A 19,431-nucleotide genomic window follows, 5' to 3' on the forward strand; every position below is an offset into this window, starting at 1 on the left:
CATTATTGTTCTAGTACTTCTTCCTTTTCTTTTTCCTTTTGCTCTCTGGAGAGAGTAAGGCTGGTAAATCAGTTAAGCCTCCTATGGGGACTTGGGGGACAGGTTGATATCTGTTGCTAATTGTTAATGTGTTCTGCTATACGCAATCGAATGACTCGGATTTTTGAGATTGCCACTGAATAACCTACGAGCCTTCGACCCATCATTTTTTTTTTGAAACTTTTTTCCCTGAATGATATATATCTGTGACCATTGTGACCTGTGGTGTTGAATTGTGAAGGGCCAAATGGTCACGCGATGATATGGTGGGAAGAAAACTGAAACCGGTGCAACAAAATAATGGTCATTTGTAGAACTCTGAACTTTTTTTTATGCAACTGAAATGTATTATTGGTTCGCAATTTGGGATCAGTAATAAGTTGATTTCAATAGTATTAATTAGTTGGGAATAATTCGTGGCAGTGTATCAAATGTGATGACAAATTATATTTTGGCGGTAATATCACCGGCAAGTGGATAAAGGTACAGTTGGTGTTGGAAGTTATTTAGTTTAATTGGTTGATGACTATAGAGTTTAGTTGGCTAATGACAACAGGTTAGTTGGTTGATAGATATGGGTAAGTCTTGTTCACGCATGAAAACACAGCGTCCTCTTTGTAGCTAGTCTATAGCTTTTTGATTTGATCTTTATAAACCTTTCAGGTCGGATTGATGGCGAGGTTGTTGTTTGCTCTTCTTGATCCCTGTATTACTAGTTTTGCCCTCTATGGTGCTTTAGACTATTAAGTCAGTTAGACCCTGTTTGTTTGGACTTCTGTTTCAGATTTTGGTGTTTTTAGCAATTTCAAAAGCATTTCTCATATTTACACATGAATCTAAGAAGCACCTCCGGACGTGCTTTTGGTGCTTCTAGCTGAGAAGCACGTCCGAAGATGCTTCTCAGCTTCATGTGTAAACGGAAGAAATGTTTTTAAAATTGTTAGAAGCATCAAAAGCTGAAGCAAAAGTCCAAACAAATAGGGCCAAGCCATTCATTCTCTAGAGAACTCTACTCTGTATTGCATTTGTGTTCTTTTATGTGCAATCTCCTGTTTGATTATGTCGAACTAATTTTTGTCAATAAATAACTTATTGGGACTTGTTTATCGATCTGCAGAGTTAAGGATATGTTCTCGTTTTAATTTACAAAAAGGAAACCGACTATTATACGGATTTGGGAGATCTCCTCTCACTCTGACGGTGTAAATATAAGTGGAATCACTTTGCTGAAATTAACTTCCATTTCACAGGGTCAGATTCTAACAACGTTTGGCTGTAGGATTTGAACTCTGATAACTGATATCCTCGTCGTAACCAGATACCGATATTCTTGGTCCTGGATGGAAGTTAATTAGTTGGTAGATGACTAAAGATTAGTTGGTTGATATCTACAGGTCATCTTCATTTACACATCGAAAATTCATCTCATTGAACGGATTTCTCTTTCTAGTCTGTAATCTTACAATTGGGTCCCTTAACAGATAGGGGTTTTCTGTGGGTTATCAGGTACGGAGTAACTGCAAATTAGTTGGTTGAAGGCTGTGTAGCCTGGCCTTTATTATGCTTCAGACTGAAATTTTCCATGGCAGGATGTGTTGTCTTTCATTGTAAGTTGAAGTTCCTATAGGTTCACAACCTAGATATAATTTCATTGGTGGACAAATTAAGCATCTAGCCTGGATATGCATACCCACATAGGGAAATGACGGCCAATTCCTTCCACCTTTCTACCTAACCAGAATAAAGCACAGCATCTATGGAACCAAAGGTACCATTAGCTAGCATGAGCTTGCTACATGGCTAGCACCCTCTCAACAATTAATGGTCACTAGCTTGACTCGCAAGGAAGAAAGGACCAAACAGGATACGGTGGCAAATCCCAGGACCCATCTAGCTACTTGATGACTGATCTGATATGTAACTTCTGTTCAACTCAAGATTAGGCAACACCAGACAACAAATTGCATCGGTTTGTAGCTAGTGAGTGCACCTGGTGTGTTGACCACTGCTGATTGAGCTTAATTCTGGGGCTAATACCTGTGCCTAGGATGGGGTGTGGCACATGCTTTACGATTCGTGTGCAAATTAATCGATCTAGGCCACGGTTGGTTCAAAAGAGCATTCTCTGCTTTCTGTAGCAAAATGAAGATTCACGTGAAAATTCACAAATTCCCGTGAAATTTACTACTGTCAATGCACAGTTTTCAATTTCAGTTTTGGAAATATTTCGGCCACAACTGAAATTGAAGAAATTCGTTGATTTTCAGTGATTAACACAACTGATTAATAATTTCATTGATTTCAGTTTTCATTTTGGCCAAAATAACCGAAATTGATTGAATTCAACCAAAAGTTAAGAAAAAAAAATTACATGTTTTCTGAAAATTATTTGAACTTGTCTGTACTACTAAAATGATTGAAATATTTTCACTTAAAGGCGATTGTTTCAGCATCCTATGAAACGGCCAAAATTTAACGAAAGTGAGAACCATGTCGACCAGTGGCAAGCAACCAAGCATACATGCAAAAGGGTGAGATCAATAGAACAAGAATAAGCCAGGAGCAATGCAAGGAGGAAGAGGTAGGGATACGACATGTTCATTGAACTCTGGAACCCCTTGGGGCTGACCGGCAGACTAAACAATAGTAGCAACAATGCAATAATATGATCGTAATCATGCTACAAATGATTGATTAGCCTTCAACAACAAATCAAACGCATGGTGTACCACCCGGACACACAAAATAGCACCCAAATGCACGTGTGTATGTGTGATCATTGCAGTGGTCATACACGCCACACACCACATACATGTACTTTCAGAATCAAGAACAAAAAATAAACACATGTACTCCAGCACGCCAGTCTTTGTTTGCCCACAAAAGGAATCCACAAAATAATTATAGGCCGGAGAAATCAGAAGAAAATAGTTCTATATCGACTAGAAATCGCTTGCAATGACTTAATTGGACGCGCTAATAAATACATGCATCATGTATTATGCATCGTACTAATTGGTCGCCACCTACTGACGAGATCAGTGAGTAAGATCCTGGCCAAACGTATAAACAGTGGTTGGTTGGTTGCAAGTACTCTTGTACTCCACTAATTAATCCCCGGCCCGGCAAAACCTTGCCGCGACAAGCTACCAAACTGCTCCATTCCATAAGAATTTTATCATCACACACGGCTCGATCATGAGCTAATAATTTTGCGTACGAGTTGACGTCTCCGATCGATCCTTCTAATTTATTTTTGACGGATCAGATTGATTTTGATGGAGTGATTAATTCTGACGAAAGGGAGAGGCCCCAATGGATCGGATGAACAGTTCCATCGCCGAAAGCTCCAAACGATCTGCATGTACAGGGACAAATCCTTGTTCAACACTCGAAATTTCTTTCTTTTCTTTATTGGACCTCGTGTAACAGTCCAGCTACATGTGTGTATGTAGACGTGGAACCTTTTTTGTTTATTTTGGGGGATTAGTTAGTTAAGTTGGCTTTGGCGAATTGAATGGTGAGGATGACGCGTAGATAATGGACTAATTGGAGTGATGATGATTTTAGGGGAATTTGTTTAAAGGGGAACTAGGAGTTAGGACCGGCCCAAGTGCACTATCTACTTAAAAAAAATAGATTCAAGCATTACATGGGCCTCAAAATCAGACGAAACCACAAAAACAGACGTTCACTGCCACAGACGCATGGGGCTGAAAACGAAGTGAAAACAGAAGAAACTAAATGACATAGCATTGTTTCTGCTCTATCTGATTTGAACTAAAACCACGATAAGAATTTAGAAACGGAACGAGTATATTTTTTCAGCGGAAGAGCCAATGAATATGAAAACAGCGAGAAGGAACGTAAAAGTAGGTCTGAACACAGAACTATAACAATAATGACACAAAGATGGGAGCGAATGTTTGTTGGAATACAAAAATCAAGGGGCATAGGACGTTAGAGCGCTGGAGGATGGGCGGATGATGAAGAACGTGTGTGTTGCCCGCTGGCTATGAGGCGCGTTGGTCGAGTGGTCGGTCACTATGATTACACTAAAATGTCGAGTGGCTGAGACACTCTGCAGAGGGACGAAACCCCTCATACGTCAAAGGGCATGCCGAGTGCGGTATCCGGTAACTAACGCGGGTGTAATATCCCATGGAGAATGAGGATTGAGGTACCATGGGGGCATGAAGGCGAGGGGATCGTAAGATGGTCATTAATGGGTTTTGGGAAAGGCATTAGGTATTTATGTTTAATTATCGAGGATTGATAATTGATATGGATAGGCGGCTTAGGTTCGGCGGAACTAAGTTAGGCGCCCCGCAAAAAAAACAATGAACTAAGTTAGGCTACACAGTAAGATAACGAAAGACAGAAAATCTTACTCGACATGTTTCATTCCCTTTCCTATTTCATGGGTAAGATTTTCTTTCCTTTTCCATTCTGCAAAACTCTGTTTCCGATTTCTGCGGAACAGAGAGATCTCAAATTCTCTTCGTGATACATTTTTTGAAGACGTTGAAAACCCGACAGAAACATAGAAAAATCAGTCGGCCGTGCGTGGAATAGACGCACGTACCAGGCCTGACTGTGGATCGAGCTAAACTAGGCAATGCGGTAGTCTGTTTGTTAAAGGCTGCTTCGCCGGTGCCGGCCGGCCTTGCGCGACGAGTCATCTTGGCCATTGACTGACCCAAGCGAATAAGAATGCATACAATGCACGTGCCAGCGCACGCACGTACGTGTGAAAATCGCGCCTTTTAGTTTCTTGATGATCATGCAATGCAAAGTTTTAAGTTTTCGGCTGACAACAGGGGCGTACGTACGTACGTGCTCGGTCGATAACGTCCAAAGCGTGCGCACCACGTATGTACCTACGACCTTATCGATCCAGGGGGTTCGTGGACCGACGACGGCGATGCCCCATCGGCCGGCCCCGGCCCAAGAACGCGCGGTTGCGGCGCTTCTTTCAACGGAGGGATCCCACCACGGAACCGTACTACTACGTGCATACTTGTACCGGCCGGCGGCAGGAGAAAAGACGAGCGAGAGAGACGTGCCCGCTCGACTCTTGTGGCCGGAGAGTCGACGGTCGATCGACGTTGATGGAACGAAGATGGGGCCAAACGTCCCGGTACAGCCCCCCTCCTATGTACTCCACACGTGCTCTTCCCTCTCAGCGTCCCAGGTCTAACTCCACACAGTCGTGTCGTGTTCAAGCGTTCATGCGCATCCGGCACAGCCATATAAGTAAAGAGTTCTTCTCATCCCAAAAGCCCGGACTGATGAGAGAGTGGCTACTCTTCCTTATATGCTGGTCATAACCTCTTCCCACTAGTGAGGTGGGACTAAAGTCACTGCAACGCTTGGTACCTAACATCCCCCACATTTTCTTAATCCTCTCACATGCATGATTAGCAGATGGCTCCTCCCTCTCATATCTCTCAGCGCGTTTCTCTGCCCTCTCTCTCACGTCTCCCACTCTCTCTCTCTCACCCCTGCTCACCCCCACTTCTGGATCCAGCCCCAGGACGCCGCCGGCAGCCACCACGCGTCATGATTAGCAGATTGCTCCCCCGACGTCTGCCGACCCTGTTGTCCCCATCTGCAGCCTCTCGGCTTCCACTCCGACGCTGTCCCGGGCTCCGCCACCACCGCCGTCATCCCGGCTGCCCCCATCGTGCGGATCTTGGTATTGATTTGATTTGTGTATCCCCATCGAAGGACATGGATAAAGGTACATGAGGTATTGTTTTGATTTTTGTATCCCCATTGTGGGCTGTGGACAGTGGATGTTGTTCTCTTGATTTTGATTTTGGATCTCGTGGTTATCTTCGAATGAGAGGTACATGTACTTTGATTGATCCATGAGGTACTTTGGTTGATGAGGTACTGTGATTGATGAGATATTTAGGAAGGTAATGTGATTTTTGAGTGTACCATCATGTACCATGGATACATGAGGAGGTAATAGTTTTTTATGAACGTTTGTGCTGTGATTTTGTCTTGGTACATGATGTACATAATTTGATCTGACGAGGTACCTAGAAACTGTTAAGATACATGTGATGTACCGATGTATTCGTATCATAAGCTAATGTACACGAGGTACATAAAAACCTATAAGATAGACGTCGTATCATAATGTACTTAAAATATGACAAGATACAATTCATATCCATAATGTATTAAATATGTACTTCAAAACGAGAGAGAAACAAAAATTATCAGGTAGTCACGGTGTTAATTCCCACCACTAATTTAATTCAGCCTATGTAGATCGAAAGAGAGAGGGGAAGGGAGAGGATAGCAAATATGTTGATATGACGGGCGCGTAAATCACGGGGTTGACAGCCTCCGCGTTAGGAAGATGGGCTTGGGCGTCGAGAGCGACGTAGCACGCGCTCCTTCCTTTTTGCCGCCGCGGAACGGCGGAAAGCGTGTTCTGGGGCGGGCGCGGTACGGCTGTGCGTCGGGTGTTGGCTCATTGGCTGCCTCGTTAGTAGTTGCGTTGGGGAGCAAAATGGGCGCCCAGGGAGGGCCTGAGGTGGGGCCAGTGGGGCACGCACGTACGTACGGCGTCGGCGCGTATCTTTTAACTGTGGGAGACGCACGTACGTACTAGTACTGGACGCGGATTTAAGCGTACGTACGTAACGTACCCGCGGTCGATGTTGATCGATACTTGCAATTAACTTGCGTTCATGCGTTGCAATGTAGCCAGGGGCATACTGCGCAGTACTCTTTTCGGAAGAAAAAAAACTAGGGGCAGTACCGGCTACGTACTCTGACGTGGCGTGTTGGGAGAGCCGGCGGCCCCATGCGTGTGGCACGAGTATTGGTCAACTGCTACAAGACAGGTTATATGCGACCCCTTTAAAATCAGTCATCGGTGACAGTTCTTCTAAAACCCGCCACTAGTGACTCCTATCAATGACCACGTTGTCAATCGCTGTTTTTATCTCCACGCTATTAGGGTTCTAGGTAAAACCCGTCACTCATGACTCCTCCAAAAACCGTTTAAACTTGAAAAATTCATAACTAATTCATAAAGAATCAGAAAAATGTGATTTTTTTTTTGAAAAAGTTAGATCTTGCCATTCCAAACAATGTCGCCAAATGAGCCATACCGCCGACTCCACCTCTGGTCCACGCCGCCGCCGCCGACTAGATCTATTGAGTCCCCAATGCCTTGCCCTTCGTTACGGTCATGCCGGTGACCGACGAGCCGCCCATTCCAGCGATGTTTTTTTTGAGAAACAGAGGGCTCTCCCTCGGGTTTCATTAAAACCATATGTCTTTTACATAAATAGTCTTGCAGTTAACACAAAAGGAAAGCAACATGATTACATCAAAACTTAGTTGAGCAACCCACACTATCACAGGCAGCAACAAACACACCGTTGCTCCTCCTAGTTTTGTCGACAAGCTCTTATTGCTACAGCACTCACAGCGAGCTCATATCCCCTCAGGCAATTAACCTCAACATTTGTCGGCGCCCATCCTTGCGACCTGCGGAAGGCCTCACCCGTTGCTTGCCACAGCCGCTAAGAATAGCCCTGCAGCAGCTCTTGGGATGATTTTTCCTGCAAGCCGGCCCACGAGCCAATGGTCGAACAAATAACAAACATCACAACAGTAGGGTCATTTGGCCAAATATTACGAAAACAAGCATCGTTTTCGTGTTTTCCAAATTGACCACAGAACAGCAGACACACCAACAAAAACCAAAACAAATTCCTTCCTACAGAAGCACAGCCAGAGATCAAATAAGTCCTGAACGGACACAGGAGCAGACTGAAATCCAAAGCTGGAAAGCACAACTCGCCAGACACACCTAGCAAGCGAGCACGGGAAGAACAGGTGATCAATACTCTCCTTTCTTGCACATAAAAGGCAAAGATCATTCCGGCGATGTGGCATGTCTTTTTCTTAATTCATGAAATTTCTATCTATGTCGGGTGTTTTGTGTCACCCCATCACTGGCGGTACTTTATTTCATCCGCCATTGATGGGCCTTTATGTACTACTCCCTCTGTCCCTGATTAATTGGTGCCGGCTTTTTGCAAAAAAAAACTTGTAAATTTTCAAAATAAACCTGCAGTCCATAATTTCAATTAACCGTGGACTGCGCGTTAATTTCAAAAATTTATAAGGGCTGTTTCGCAAAAGTTCTAATAGAACGTGGACTGCAGGTTTATTTCGCAGATTTACAGAGGTTTCTTTGAAAAAAAAAACGGCACCAATTAATTAGGAATGGAGGGTGTAGTAGTGATTTAGGGACAGATGAATTATTAAGCCAGATCATTCCGGCCATAAAACAAATGAAACCCCCGTATCTCGTGGTCTTGCACAATGTTGATTGCGGCGTGTACGTACGCGCTGACCTAGGATGATCTGAGTGGTCGCGTTCGTCCGCAGAATCACGCGTGCCGTCCGGGCCGTTTGACGTGCGAGGCTGGCGATTCGGATGTCCCGCAACGCGCAGGCAGGAAGCATATGCTTGCCCTTTGCATGACGCATATACTTTATGTACTGTGTTTATTTTCTGTATCACTACTGGTCGGAATCGGATCGTATCACCGCCGCGTTGCTAGAGCAGAGCAGCTACCAACGAACGTACGATCGAGAGAGGAGAGACGACCTTTTCCGGCATCGTATATCTTATCGTATCGTACTACATGATGAGACGTTCCAACGTACGTACGCGGTGGTCTCCTGTTTACCGACCATGCATGCAAATGCAAGTTCGATCGCGTGCCAAAACCGCTGGCTATGAATGAATTTTGGCTGTTGCATGCGAGTGATTTATCCTCCGGGGAGACACGTACGTGCTCAATTTGCCGTGCATGTACAATGCTAATGTTGGCCATTTTGATCAACGAGTTTTCCAAACCATGGGTTGCTTTTTCTTGGTTAGTGCGAATTAGGAGTCATCCCTTACAAACTGACAGGGAGGGGAGAACTCCGATATGTACATTGCTCGATCCAGAATTCCAGACCGTTCATCTCAAAATCAACGGTGGTGGCCATAAATCTCACCTTTGTGTTTCTTTAATCAAGCATTTGTTCTCTATGATTTAGTCGATGAGGTTCATAACTAATGCCGTTGGTTTTGAGATGAGTTGTCTGAATTGAATAATTGAAACCGTGAATTTGCATACCAACCCAGTACGTACTGACAGAGAGAGAGAGGAAGTAGGACCAGACATGAGATTATTCTGTGATTTATGTTCTTTCCTCTCGTTTAAGTGTTGTTTCTTTCTCGAGAATCCTCTTGACAACTATTTCTTGTTTTCCAGAAACAGAACTTTTTCTTGAGATGCAGCTTTTTTTTAGGGGGAGATGCAGCTCCGATTGCCGTTTGGGTCTCGCGTTGTGAAGACCGTCGCATCCAAAGGCCCAACGAAAACCTTTGTGTCTAGCCCAAGTTAGATCAGTTGGCCCAACCTGTGTTTCTTGCCTGGAAATACGGAGTTTGTGTTCAGCAATTGTTTGGGTCTGGCCCAACTGAAACTCGGCCGACCAACGGAAATCACTGATTCCAAACTTGGGCCTGGCCGTAATTTTGGCCCTGGCCCAACTGGTGCCCAGTTCACCGTTGTCCGAGACCGACTCCGACCCGGTTCAGATGTGCCTCCGGACCACCTTTATTAGCCGAGGAACACCATCAATCTCCTTCCCAGATCAAGATTCGAGACCCTCCAGGTACTTTCCAACACGAAAACACTCCAACGGGAAGTCGCGAACCCCCCAAAAGACGAAATCCCATCGCCTCAGCTCTCAGATCGATTAGAATCGCACCAATGGCCGGCAAGCAGGCCCGCAAGACGAGGCCAAGCTCTACCGGCGGCAAGCAGCTGCGCCGCACGCTGGGCAGCCGCCGCACCAACAGAAGGAAGGCGAAGACGGCGAGGTTGACGGTTGTCCGGATCAAGTGCTTCCTGTCAGGTTCGACGATCAAAGAGATCCTCGAACGCAAGAGGCAGCCTTTCTCCCTGGGGGACGACTTCGACGACTTGGAGCCCGAGGAGCAGCGGGTCCTGCTGGAGAAGGCCGCCGAGCACGAGAGGAAGGAGGACGAGCAGGAGGCGTACCAGGCCAAGATCCGCGCCGAGTTCCTCGCCAACGGGTTCGTCTCGCTCCCCGACCAGTATGAGGAGATCTGGGAGTGAGCGTTCTCGGAGATTGGTAGGCCAGTCCAGTCCGGATGAATTCACGGATACGCAGCAGCACGTAGATGTTGATTGCATGCATGTAACGCTGAGATTGTAATTTTAATTACGTGTACTGACTTGTACGGAGTAATTTTTATCCCAAGTCTACGTACCAATAAAATGACATCATGCCAAAAAAATAGTACACTTTTAACAATGTTTCCATATGATTTTATTTTTCCGATTAAACTACTCTAGAAAATGATAAGTAATTATTTTTTACTTAAAAGGTGGTTATTTTAATTCATATTACTCACCATTAATAATAAATTAAACCATAGAAAAACATTAACTCCAAAAGCAAACAGATTATTGCGAAACTTGGTTCGGTATTCAAATTTGGAGATTCACCCGTGAGATTGTCCATCTTATCAAGTATGTACCATTTTAATTTTGTGTATTGACTTGTAATTTTATCCCGAGCTTATATACATATAATTAACATAGCACCGTACCAAGAACTGCACATTTTTAACAAATATTTTGCATTATTTAACTTTTTTTCTATTACTAGCAGAATGCCCGTGCGCTGCCACGGCCCGACAAGCCACTTTTCGATCTTTTTTTTCTCTTTTTTTTTTCCTCTTGGACCACACCCGTTCTCCCTCTTGGGTCAGGTTCCCCAAGAGCGCCCAGCCCATGCCCGGACAAGCGCCCGTGCCCGTCTTCCTCCTCGTGCCAAAAACAGCACACACACGCGTCGGCCGCCGCAATCTCCGCCCTCGACGATGCCTCCTCGGCCCGTGACCCGTCTAGGTGCTCTGAACCGTATCCCATGGCCATTTCCTTCCTTTTCCCCTCCTCAATCATCCCCCATAATCACGGCTGAACCGCTTTAGCGCGCATCGTAGCGGCTCCCGAGTGATCGCCGACGTGGCGAAGACACGAAGTGTGACACTGAGGAGTTTACCCAGGTTCGGGCCACCCAGAGGCTGAGAGAACGAGGTTGTTCCCTTGTTTTCTCTAGAATTAAACAGTGTATGACAAGATGGAGCCTGCATGTCAGAGCCACCGGCTCTCGGATGGAAGGAGGCACCGCATGCTGGACCATATACTGCATCGCAGGATCAATCTACCGTTGCACCTACAGATAACGAGCATCACCAAAGCAGAGAGTAAGGTCGAATGTATGATGAGATATCTTTGGGCTTTTAATTGTGTTTTCTCCGCCGCGTCAGGGGAAGTATTTTTCTTGGATTAGGAAGGGTCTCCTATTGGGGTGCGCCAGGAGAGGGGAGCTCGGCTGTCTGGAGCGGACGAAGGAGTGGTTTGCATGCGGGCGGACGAGGTGGGTCTCAGGGGCTTGACAAAAAAAGGGAGGAAAAAAGGTGAAACTGTCCGTATTTTTTACATTGGTATAGATATAGATATAGATAGATTCAGTGCAGGTAATGGGCCAGCCGGCTTAGTAGGCCTAATATACATACATTTCTAGGGGGCCACAAATTTTATGGGTATATATAGATAGGTTCGATGCAGGTAATGTGCCAGCTGGCTAAATAGGCCTAATATACATGCAATCCTGAGGGCCCACAAATTTTATGAGAAGTTTGACAGACGACGGTGAAAAAAACGGTCCGTATTTTTTAGATAGGTATAGAAAAGCATCTAGAAATTGATAAGTAATTATTTTTACATAAAAGCTGGTGATTTTAATTCATATTATTAATCGCTAACGTCAAATGAATCTCAAGTAAAAAATTTCAACTAAAAACAGATGGTTTACATGATAATTTCAATCAAAAAAGAAATAGGGAAGAAAAGACAAAAACTGAAAAAATTCTTTGTCGTAGGCCAGGCCTACAAAAAATAAAACGGTCAACGTGCTGCCTCGAATCCGCGTCGTCGTGAAGGAATGTCTTGATCATGTCGGTGCTTTCGCACTCCAACGGACAGCGAGCCTCGTGACGGGGCCGCCGACGCCGCCTTCGTCTCCGACGCCGGCGAGTGCGGCCTTAGACGACGAGACAAAGAGGTCGCGCCGGAAGAAGAAGGTGGGGCTATTCTCGTCATAGTATCCTCAAGGTCTAGGGACCTCGTAGACATGAGTCTCGAGGTTGACCGCGCCGGAGGAGGCGAGGAGCGACGGGCGCGAAGTGGAGGGCACAGCAGAGGAGGTTGTCGGGGAGGCCGGAGCGACGGCCTTCAGCGGCGGCCTTGCCGCGCGAGCTCCTGCGAAGCGAGGCGATCCAGAATTCTGGATGGGATCAGAAATTTCGAATCCGGCTGAGGCTGCTGGGCTCGGTGTAATATGATGGGCTTCTCAAAGTCGATTTGGACTTGGATTCGGTGGGCTCGACTAGGCTGGAAAGAGCTTTTATTAGCTTAATTGGGCCTCAAGTCTTTAGCAGAGAATAGATGTTAATTATGCCTTAATTTGGGCTGCTAGATGCAGTAGAACGTCCTTTCTGAAGCACTGAATGTTTTCTCTTTAGGCGAGGCTAGGCGTCGGCTAGGCAGAAGGAGCGCAAGGATCGGCCCCCTCACCAACCGTTCATCACGCCGCATCCCAGACGTTCTATACAGCCTGCATCCTCTCATCTAAACCGAATGAGACTCTGCAACCTAAATCTCTCAGACTTTGTGCCTGATCATTCCACAAGATTGAGTCCACTAGGCTGGTCAGCATCAAGATTACATTTCGAGAAGAATTCTATTGCTCGAAGCTTGCTACTGGTAGTAGTACGTTTTATTTAGCACTAGTACATACTCCATATATATATAACTTGTAGGATCAGAATTAATACTGATAAAAACTTTCAGTACAAGTTTTAATTCCATCTCCTTCCTTCCCATTATCTAGCTTGATCTCTCGTGGCGATCGACTCCATTAGCAGCTAGTAGCCCGAGCCTCGAGAGCATGCAAGTTTGATATCTGTCCTTGTAGATAGATGCCGGAGTAGTTGGAGCTTCTCATCATGGCCTGGGCCAGGTACTGGAGCTCCCCGCCATCCACCTTGCTACAATGCTGCTGCATGGACGACGACATGAGGGAGACGCCGTCGCGGCCCATGAGCTCCGGCAGAGTCGCCGCGCCACCGAAGCTGCTGCCGTTGCAGCGCGCTGATGCTGCTGGCGCTGTCCGGCCACTGGTGCTGCTGCTGGTGGTTGCTCAGGCTAAGAAGAAGTGATTGTGTGTACCTGTTGCTGGAGGGCGAAGATCTGGGCAACGCAGCCGTAGACGGGGTCGCGGAGGCGGGACTGGGCCTCCAAGGTGATGGTGACGACGGCCTCGCGGTGCTCGGCGGCGGGGAGGTGGGCCAGGAGCTTGGCGGCTTTGCTGGCGCCGAACACCTTGTGGATCGCCGCGAACCGAGACTCGCCGTGCTCCGAGCTGAAGTAGGGCGCGACCGCCACGCACCGCCGCCGCAGGAACTTGCAAAGCCACAAAACTGAACGACCGGGCCGCATGAGCCCAATAAAATCCAATTTTTCCGGGCAAGGTTCTCGATTGACATCCCTAACTGGAACACCTAAGTGACCCGATAATCAACGACTGAATTAATTACCGCAGGAGTACTGAGTTCTCGCCAATCACCGTAAAAGAGCTCAAATATGAAATGTCATTTTTCATTTATGCATAAAAAAGCCACATAAATTGCTATTTCTTATTGTAGACAGTCGTGTTTACCTATTGTAAAACAATGTGGCATGTTTGAAAGAAGCATATCAATATTCTCTCTATAGTTCCACAATGCTTGCAGTTGTTTTCCACAGAACATTGATCATCCAATAGAAACTGAAGCTCTGCAAACGACTTGATCTGCAAAAATGGTCAAAGGGGCTCTCCAGTCAACCATTCCTACTTGCATGAATACTTTGCATTATATTTTCAGGTATACAGTTCGGCTAGACAGGAAATACAGTGCATAAGACATATACTTTTGTTGTTTGAGGTGAACCAGCGTCAAGTATATGAAAACCGTAGTACATAGGTATTTTTTAGAAGACTTCCCACAACTGAACAGAGGGGACATTGAACACGCCGAACACCTCATGAGAAATTAATCGACTCACCATTCTCAACTTTCGTACACACCTCACAAGACAGATTGATACAAAATCCTCAATTACAAGCCCACTTGCTATGTAGAGCCACATTTTAATTACTTTTTTCTTTTTCTTTTTTGACCAAACACATGTGAATTACTTTGTTAACCGTGAAGCTGAAACCTCCATAAACCTTTGTGATAATGTATCAGCATTCAGGAAACTCAATTCAAAAAGAAATGTAACGCAAACACTGTCCAGCGGCAGAATTATGAGACTTCAGGACGCGAGCACCGTCCATCCAGACAGGATCTTTAGTGGTACTAAAGCTAAAACGAATTCTAACGGTACAAGATGAAAAGTTGAGATTCAAGATGCAATCAGAATATCAGATCAATCTTTTTTTTCTATTGCTCAAAGTGCATCTTCACTCATATGGAGCTTAAAACATCATGTAAAAGACTGCCAGATGAACAAGTATAAGACCCAGAAGTCCATATGTGTGAGAGAGGATACAGATCTGTGAGAACACCTGAAAAGTTTCCTGGATGCTGTTAAACCAAGATCAGAAGCTGCTTGAATAAATTTTCACATTCCACCAAACATTTGTAACTAGAAGAAAATTCCGCAGAATTTGGTACTTGCCCCAGTCTCCCAGGACATAGCATCACTGACAAGGTGACAACAAGCCACAATAACTGAGCCAGAGGACACTGAAAGAATGAATAATATGTAGCTTCCAGGCAGCCGCAGAATATGCGATGAGATAATAAGTGGACAGACAAAATCATGAACCAAAGAAAGAATACATTTTTCAGAGGATTCTTGTCTGCCTGATGCAGGTTGATTTTGGGTCTTTGTAACTATAGTTCAACACAGCATGAAATTAGGAACAGTAGAAAGTTTTTGCTAACACTTATTACTGAGATTCTTCAAAAATATAGCAAGGTGGAGAATGTGCAACAAGTGTGCACCTTTAGTTCAGTTCTGTACTTTGCTTAGCTGTATTGTCGAAGTGATAAAATACATAAACATGATTGTTATGACTTGTGACGATATGACTGGGGAAATGTTAAATGTGGCAATATGCTTCTTGTACCCAAATTAGGAGGAACACACCTAGGGATGCAAGTGGTAACCGGCATGAAGCCCACATGCATGAATATCTCAAGCCAACCTATACAACGTCCAAGTGAAAAATCACACTATAGGTTGACTTTTCATCTACTAATATGCAGGTGTCCTGAAATGCCGGATTGCTGCCGAAAACACTTTTTGGTTTCTCTAATAGGATATTTAATTGACTACATTTTTCACACAAATCACCAGCACAAAAGTTCGCAGTTGCTGTGTACAGTACTTGCATCTGAATCACATCTAATGCTTCTTCACAGTTTGAGGGCCTCTTTGGATCATAGGAATTGTAAAACATAGGAATAGGAAAAATACAGAAATAGGATGCCATGGCATATTGAAACCTATGGGAATTCAAAAACACAGGAATCGGTAGTACAAGTTGTTTGGTTGCAGCATAGGAAAAATACAGAAATCTTGTATAGACATTAGTGTAAGCCATACTTGTCATAGACACATAGGAATTTTTCCAGGAGGTTAGACCTCTTGCTAAAAATTCCATAGGAATAGGGTGTAGGAAACAAATCCATAGGAAGTACCTGGATACCTATCTCTATTCAATTTGATCATGAAGGTCAGGTCTAGTGAATCTTATGAACCACTTGCTATAGGAAGGATATGTATGGAGGTGTTTTATAGAATGTACAGAACACATTAGTTACAAAGTAACAACTTCTATGGTGATCTCCAAGCAACATAACACTTCAGTTAAAATCTAAAATTTTACCTTATTTATTGAGGAAAAACAATACATCCATAGATATAAAAAAAATAAACCAGAGAATTTCATGTTCCTCAGTAATATCAAGAAAAGAATTTCCTATGTGCCATTGACAAGGAGCCCAGTTCCCTTTATAGTTTAGACCACTGACGAAGGGTTTATTCCCTACATACCCGTGACAACGGTTTTGAGTTCTCTCAAAGCCATTCCGTACCTCCTGTCAGTACAGATCCATCGAGTCACATAAAAGATGTCTTTTTTTTTACATATCAAGAATACCCTTGCCCATACATGTATTATCTGCTGCCCAAACAGAAGAAAATTACTGCCTAACCATTCATATTGGTTCCAAATACTAATTGGTTTAGAGGAAATTATTTTATACTTAGGGGGCACAAAGAGAATTGCATTACAGGTACAATACAAGGGCCAATTGTTCTTTTCATACACTAATGGGGGGTTAATGGAATGGCATTGATAGAACACAACTCAAAACCTTTATCCGATGATGCCTAGGGAACAAACAATTTGTAACACATAAGTGGTCTGACAGAATTTGAACTCCTAAATCACTTATCAGCGGCGCATAGGGAATTCTCAGCCCTATTTTTTTATTTAGTTCATAAATTATTCCTCTGATTTACTTGACAACTCATAAGACAAGGAAAACCTCGAAAACAAGCAGGCCGAGAATGAGGGATGCTGTACCCGCAATAGCATCCTTTACTATAAGCAACTCCCACTAGAAAAGTGAGGGAGTTATCCAAACCGGAGAAGGCCAATTCAACCATGGATGTGGAAGCACGTTGCCATCGAAGCTCTGAAAACTCTCGCTTTTCAGGTCCCAGACACCTATTTCTCGCCAGTTCTGCTCATACATGTTGACATACTCACAAGAGTCATCCGTGATGTTGACGCAGTTCGACTTCAGCATCGGAAAATCGTTGGTAGGAAGACACGTAGTGCCGTTGTAGCCAATAAATAGTGCATGATCCTCCAAGCTTGTCATCTTCACAAGCTTCTGCTGGTCAAGATCGACTTTATATATCTCTATTTCGGTTGTCCTGAGCTCCATAAACTGGAGCATGTCATCTTCATTGTGTCCCTCTGGATCTTCAGGAACCTCCACAGGTGCGGACGAATCATCGTAGTGTCTCCACCTCAATATTTGCAAGATATCACCCCATGGTGCTTGCAGGATATACATGCCGGAAGGGAGAGGGACAGGGACAGACGCGTCCGTTATTCCCTGCATGATCTGTGTCACAACAGGGGATGGCCCGTTGAGATTTAAGGTGAACACAGACCTGCAGTGACAAAGAACGTAGAACAAGCCTTGGTCGTCGTTGTACAGGGCGTCCATGAAGCCCCTGCTGTGGCCGCCCATGCACTGGTGGTCGTCCCGCGAGATCCACGTCCACCGCTCGTCGCCGATTCGGGCGTAGGAGAGCTCGCCAAATGGCATGTGCAAGAGAAGCGAGACGCACGCGCTCCCGGCGGACGGACTGCAGGAGAGGATAGCGCGGTGGTAGATGAAGCCCCGTGCCTCGCGGGGGTTGAAGGGGAGCGGCTCCGGGTCGTCCCTGTCAAAGACGTTGTACATGGGGCGGCCCTCGGCGTCGACGGAGCTCTCGACGTGGTGGAGGGCGGTGATGGGCGGGAGCGCGGCCTGGGCGCCGGTGATGGGGTTGAGGAGGCGGAGGTTGGAGAACTCGTCGGCGGCGGCGAGCCAGCCGTGTCCCGAGCCGACCGTGAAGTAGCGGGTCAGCGGCAGGGGGACTCGGACAGAATCACCGGTGAAGGGGCACCAGAGGCCGGCGGCGTCGGGGGCATAGTCTTTGGATGCGTAGAGCAGGCAGGGGAGCTGCTTCCGGGAGATTGGTAAGGGGAAGCGACGGCGGCGGAAGCAGTATGCCACGTGCTGCAGACAGCGCCGGAGCGGACGAGGTCGGGGATCTCCATCGCCTCCATGAACATCGAGAGCAACTCCTCCGGCAGCCCCGCCCAATCGGGACCGTTACCGATGGCGTCGGCGGCTATTGCGGTAGCATTTGCCATGGTGGGCGGCGGCGGCGATCTACTAGCGCTGGCTGGGCCGTGGCCTCTCAAATAAGCAGGCCTAGAACCGCACCCGAGAAGATGTCCTAAAGATGTCAGCTATGATCCGAGTCCGACTCAACGTGTGAGCACAACCCGGCTCCAACGCCAAGTGGACACTTGTGTTATCTTCCACCTCTACGTACGGCTCTACCGACCAATATTTTTTTTTAGGAACACTTTGTATTTCATTAAGAGGTAACTAGCACACGGCCTCTTAAACACATGCACACAAAATTCATGTTTATGCAAGAGACAAAAATATAATTAGACATTCAGTCAAAAGAACGGAACAATGAGTATTAATCAATCAACACCAGAGTTTATGATTAAACTTGTTGTCATATCAAGTGGATACATCCACATAAGACTAAACCCCAACTTCTACATAGCAAGATATGTAGACACAACCACATATCACCACACGGGCTGAAGTAGAGCAAGAGGAGCGCGTTTGCAACCATGATGTATCTGATGAATTCCTTACTTGTGGCAAGCTCATGCAACTTGATGTATCGGACGAGAGAGGAGTGCGGGACTGCGGCCATGTGAGGGAGGGGTTGCAGCCACGGGAGGAGGAGTGGAGGCAGGGGTAAATCCGTTTTTTGCAGAAAAGTCCAGTTTCGTCCTTAAATAGGACCGCGCATTGATTCTTGAAGTAACGAAGGGCTAAAACGCAAAAAAACATCGACGGACGAAACCCAACGACGGAAACGTTACTCCTTTTATTATTAGTTAGAGACTAGTACAGTGCTCGTGCGTTGCCACGGAACAAGAATGCTCCAATATGTAGCTCAGGTTTTGCAATCATTAAGAAATATCCGAATGGGTCCAACTTAACTATTTATTTTAAGAACTATAGTAGCGAAGCTAATATAAAACATCTATAGCAGGCTCACAAAACAAAAATCATAAATAAAACATCGATTGACTCATGTAAAGCCTTTTATTTAAAACCATAGTTTTTAGGAGGGGCACATGTCATGTGAACAATTTATTTCTTTGATAGCACACTCCTTCCTTGGGAAGTGTTTTATTACAAAAGTACCATGGTTAAAAAGTGTGCTTAATCCAATAAGAGTAATGAACAAGATGGAGCATGGTGGAGAGCAAAACAAAGCCTAAAATTAATCCTTTATCTAAACCTTCAACTACTAGTCCTTTTGCTCGAGGCCTGCCTCTTGGCTAGATCAACATGATGCATCATCGCGTCGAAAAAGTTTATAC

At 45.3% G+C, this 19,431-nt stretch overlaps 2 protein-coding genes and 1 long non-coding RNA gene across 3 annotated transcripts; 1 reads left to right on the forward strand and 2 right to left on the reverse strand.

Moving 5' to 3' along the window:
* The first annotated feature begins 5,330 nt into the window (after positions 1-5,330).
* Positions 5,331-6,057, forward strand: LOC112272529. Its single transcript, XR_002966518.1, has 2 exons — positions 5,331-5,414; positions 5,570-6,057. It is a non-coding gene; the product is annotated as an uncharacterized LOC112272529 (long non-coding RNA).
* Positions 6,058-13,092: 7,035 nt separating this feature from the next.
* Positions 13,093-13,673, reverse strand: LOC100827505 (LOB domain-containing protein 29). Its single transcript, XM_024454559.1, is given in 3 exon segments — positions 13,093-13,306; positions 13,308-13,385; positions 13,387-13,673. Coding segments are annotated over 3 exon segments (579 nt in total).
* A 3,176-nt stretch (positions 13,674-16,849) lies between these two features.
* On the reverse strand, positions 16,850-18,165 carry LOC100827807. Its single transcript, XM_010240806.1, has 2 exons — positions 18,030-18,165; positions 16,850-17,943 (listed from the first exon to the last, which is right to left on the reverse strand). Exons 1-2 carry the CDS (start codon positions 18,163-18,165, stop codon positions 16,850-16,852), a joined length of 1,230 nt encoding a protein of 409 aa, XP_010239108.1.
* Between the last annotated feature and the right edge of the window lie 1,266 nt (positions 18,166-19,431).

The sequence above is a fragment of the Brachypodium distachyon genome, chromosome 4 (assembly GCF_000005505.3).
Source record: "Brachypodium distachyon strain Bd21 chromosome 4, Brachypodium_distachyon_v3.0, whole genome shotgun sequence".
Classification (NCBI taxonomy): domain Eukaryota; kingdom Viridiplantae; phylum Streptophyta; class Magnoliopsida; order Poales; family Poaceae; genus Brachypodium; species Brachypodium distachyon.